At 41.7% G+C, this 2867-nt stretch overlaps 1 protein-coding gene across 1 annotated transcript; it reads left to right on the top strand.

Moving 5' to 3' along the window:
• Positions 1-329: 329 nt before the first annotated feature.
• On the top strand, positions 330-1348 carry LOC109212122 (transcription factor MYC2-like). The gene has a single exon (XM_019375733.1). It carries the CDS (start codon positions 480-482, stop codon positions 1284-1286), a length of 807 nt encoding a protein of 268 aa, XP_019231278.1. The 5' UTR covers positions 330-479; the 3' UTR covers positions 1287-1348.
• The last annotated feature ends 1519 nt before the right edge of the window (positions 1349-2867 follow it).

The following is a 2867-nucleotide window of genomic DNA, read 5'->3' as shown; positions in this document are numbered from 1 at the left end:
ATATATATATACACGTATAAAAGTACTTAACCTATATGCACCAGGGGCGTATCTAGAATAAAAGCTATGAGTTCAACCGAACCTATAAAGTTCAAATTTTGAATCCGCCTCTGATATGCACCGTATTTTTCGACGAAGTGGATCCTTTTCGTGACTTAAAAAAAAAATTTCTCATGGGAAAACATCACATATGTATCTTCGGCTGTAGTTTGATAATGGATTTACATTATTTTTCTCCATATACTATTTTGCAGATAAACACTACTATATACAATGGGATAAATACATGCATTNTATCACAATTTTTTGTGTTTTTTTGTTGGTTTTATGAATATATATACCTAAAAACTCACTCTAAATTCTATACTATCAAACTTTCCTCCCCGTTATCTCTCTCTACATCTACCATTTTTTCCACTTTGTTAAACAAACAGACCTAAATTGATTTAGGAGTTTTTCTTCTTCTTTTGTTTTATGAAATGACAGACTATAGATTACCAACGATGAATAATAATATATGGAGCAGTACTACACCAACTCCCCGGACTTCAGTTTCTCCGGCGTTGGTGTCGGTGACGGGGACTACCGGAGACCCATTAAAGTCGATGGCGTTTTTCAGCGTCGAGTCGCTGCAACAACGACTCCAGACATTAATCGATGGGGCTCGCGAAGCGTGGACGTATGGCATATTCTGGCAATCGGACGTCGTGGATTTTGCGAGCCCCTTGGTGTTGAGGTGGGGTAATGGGTATTATAACGGGGAAGAAGACAAGAATGAGTGTAAAACGACGTCGTTTTCGCGGTATTTTATCGCGGAGCAAGAACACCGGAAGAAAGTTCTCCGGGAGGTGAATTCTTTAATTTCCGGCACACAAAATGGTGGTGAAAATGACGTTGTGGATGAAGTAGTAACAGATACTGAATGGTTTTTTCTGATTTCAATGTCCGAGTCCTTTGTTAACGGTAGCGGGCTTCCGGGCCTGGCAATGCATAATTCAAGCCCGATTTGGGTTACTGGAACAGAGAGATTATCTGCTTCTAACTGCGAACGGGCCCGACAGGCCCAACGATACGGGCTTCAGACTATGTTTTGTATTCCTTCAGCTAATGGTGTTGTTGAGCTCGGGTCAACTGAGTTGATATCCCAGAGCTCAGATTTGATGGACAAGGTTAAAGTCTTGTTTAACTTTAACACTGATATGAGCTCGCCTACGGGCTTAGTATCGGGCTCACGTGTTGTTGAGTCTGAGCCCGATTTGTCGGCCCTTAGGCTTACGGATCCGTAAGGGGTGTTATTACTTGCATTCCTAGTATTACTTCCATCAAATATTCCTAGTTATTTCTTTTATTTGTTGTTTGCTTTCTTATTCAAATTGCACTTGCATTTTGGCTGGTCTTTGAGCATGCTATTTGTATAAACTTTTAGAGGCATATAAAATAATATTTGTTATATCTTCTCACCTTTTAGTTACCTAATTTCTTTCGAAACATGGAATATCCTTCCATTCCTTTTTAATTAGGGATAATTTCACATAAGTACATCACACACACTTGATTTGCATTATAATAGCCTAGATATCACATTGCAAATCTATAGCCCAAAAATAATAGGCTAATTCCCGAAAAAACAGCTTATTTCACACAATCAACATATTATCTGAAGGTAAGAAATTCAAACACATTTATGTGCAATTGCTGAAGCAATCCAACAGGATAAATGAAAAATAAAAAATTGATAAATGAATTGTAGAATTCCTCCAACGCCTACAAATCTGTTTCATATAGCACATACACGAAAAAGAGGAAGTGTCAAACTTCTGTAGAGACCTCTTACACGCTAACAATGTATATACATCCTTATAAACTGAAAAAATATATATTTATACAATATTATACACAAATATACACATTTATACACAATTATACAATACTGTATAACTTGTATAAACATGTATAATGTCATGGGCGGCTTTCCAGCCATGCCCCATGACCCCTTGGGCGCGCCCCGTGGCGTCCTAGCGAACCTCCCAATGCCTAGCACCACGGACGGCCCCGTGGTCTTGGCCGCGCCAAGTGACAAGCGCGCAGGTGCCTCTGTCGCCCCACCGATATCCCTCGCGAGCGCCAAGCCGCAGGCAGAAGCCAACAGCGCCGCGCGCGCAGACCGTGATGCCAAAGACACTGCTGCTGACAACGGACCTGCTGCTGCCTTATAGAAAACTAAGTCATTTTCATTGTAAATATAGAGTAGTTTTATTTCATGTACTTCCGTTATGTTTCTCTAGCTTAGTCAAGTCTAGTCTTGTAACTTTGGATTATTTTTTTTAAGTACTATTAGGGGGGATCAAGCAATCAAAACTTTCTAGCAAGCAAGCAATTCTCTGTACTGGTGTCTCTCCCCCTCGACACCGCGTTGCTTTTCTGTAATAGCTTTCATTAATGCAATCAAGCTTTCTTTCATTCTGAATTCTCACTTCTGTTCTCTCAATTGCTCTTGACATTGGTTTTCCCGTACGACACTGACAATCTCGTCTAGCATACGGAGGGGACCTCAGTTGGCGGACAACAACTGCACTGACATCAGTTGCCTAGCCTTACGTCGCCCTTCCAAGGAATCTCAGGAAGGCGCCGCGTAACAGTTGGTATCGGAGCCTAGGCTCGACATCGGACGAGGGAACGTATTGACATACCACCATTTCTGACCATGGTGAATCATGGGGACCGCATTGCGGCCCTCGAAGGGACGGTTGAGGTATTGCGGCCTATTATGGATACGGTGCCTGAACTAAGAACCAGCCTACTGCAAAGGTTGGACGACCTGGACCGCAGGGTGCTTCAGGTCGAAGTTGACGTTGAAAACATCAGTC

This window comes from Nicotiana attenuata, unplaced genomic scaffold (assembly GCF_001879085.1).
Source record: "Nicotiana attenuata strain UT unplaced genomic scaffold, NIATTr2, whole genome shotgun sequence".
Lineage (NCBI taxonomy): Eukaryota > Viridiplantae > Streptophyta > Magnoliopsida > Solanales > Solanaceae > Nicotiana > Nicotiana attenuata.
The sequence above is the reverse complement of the archived record's forward strand: the minus strand, read 5'-3'. Positions and strand labels throughout refer to the sequence as shown.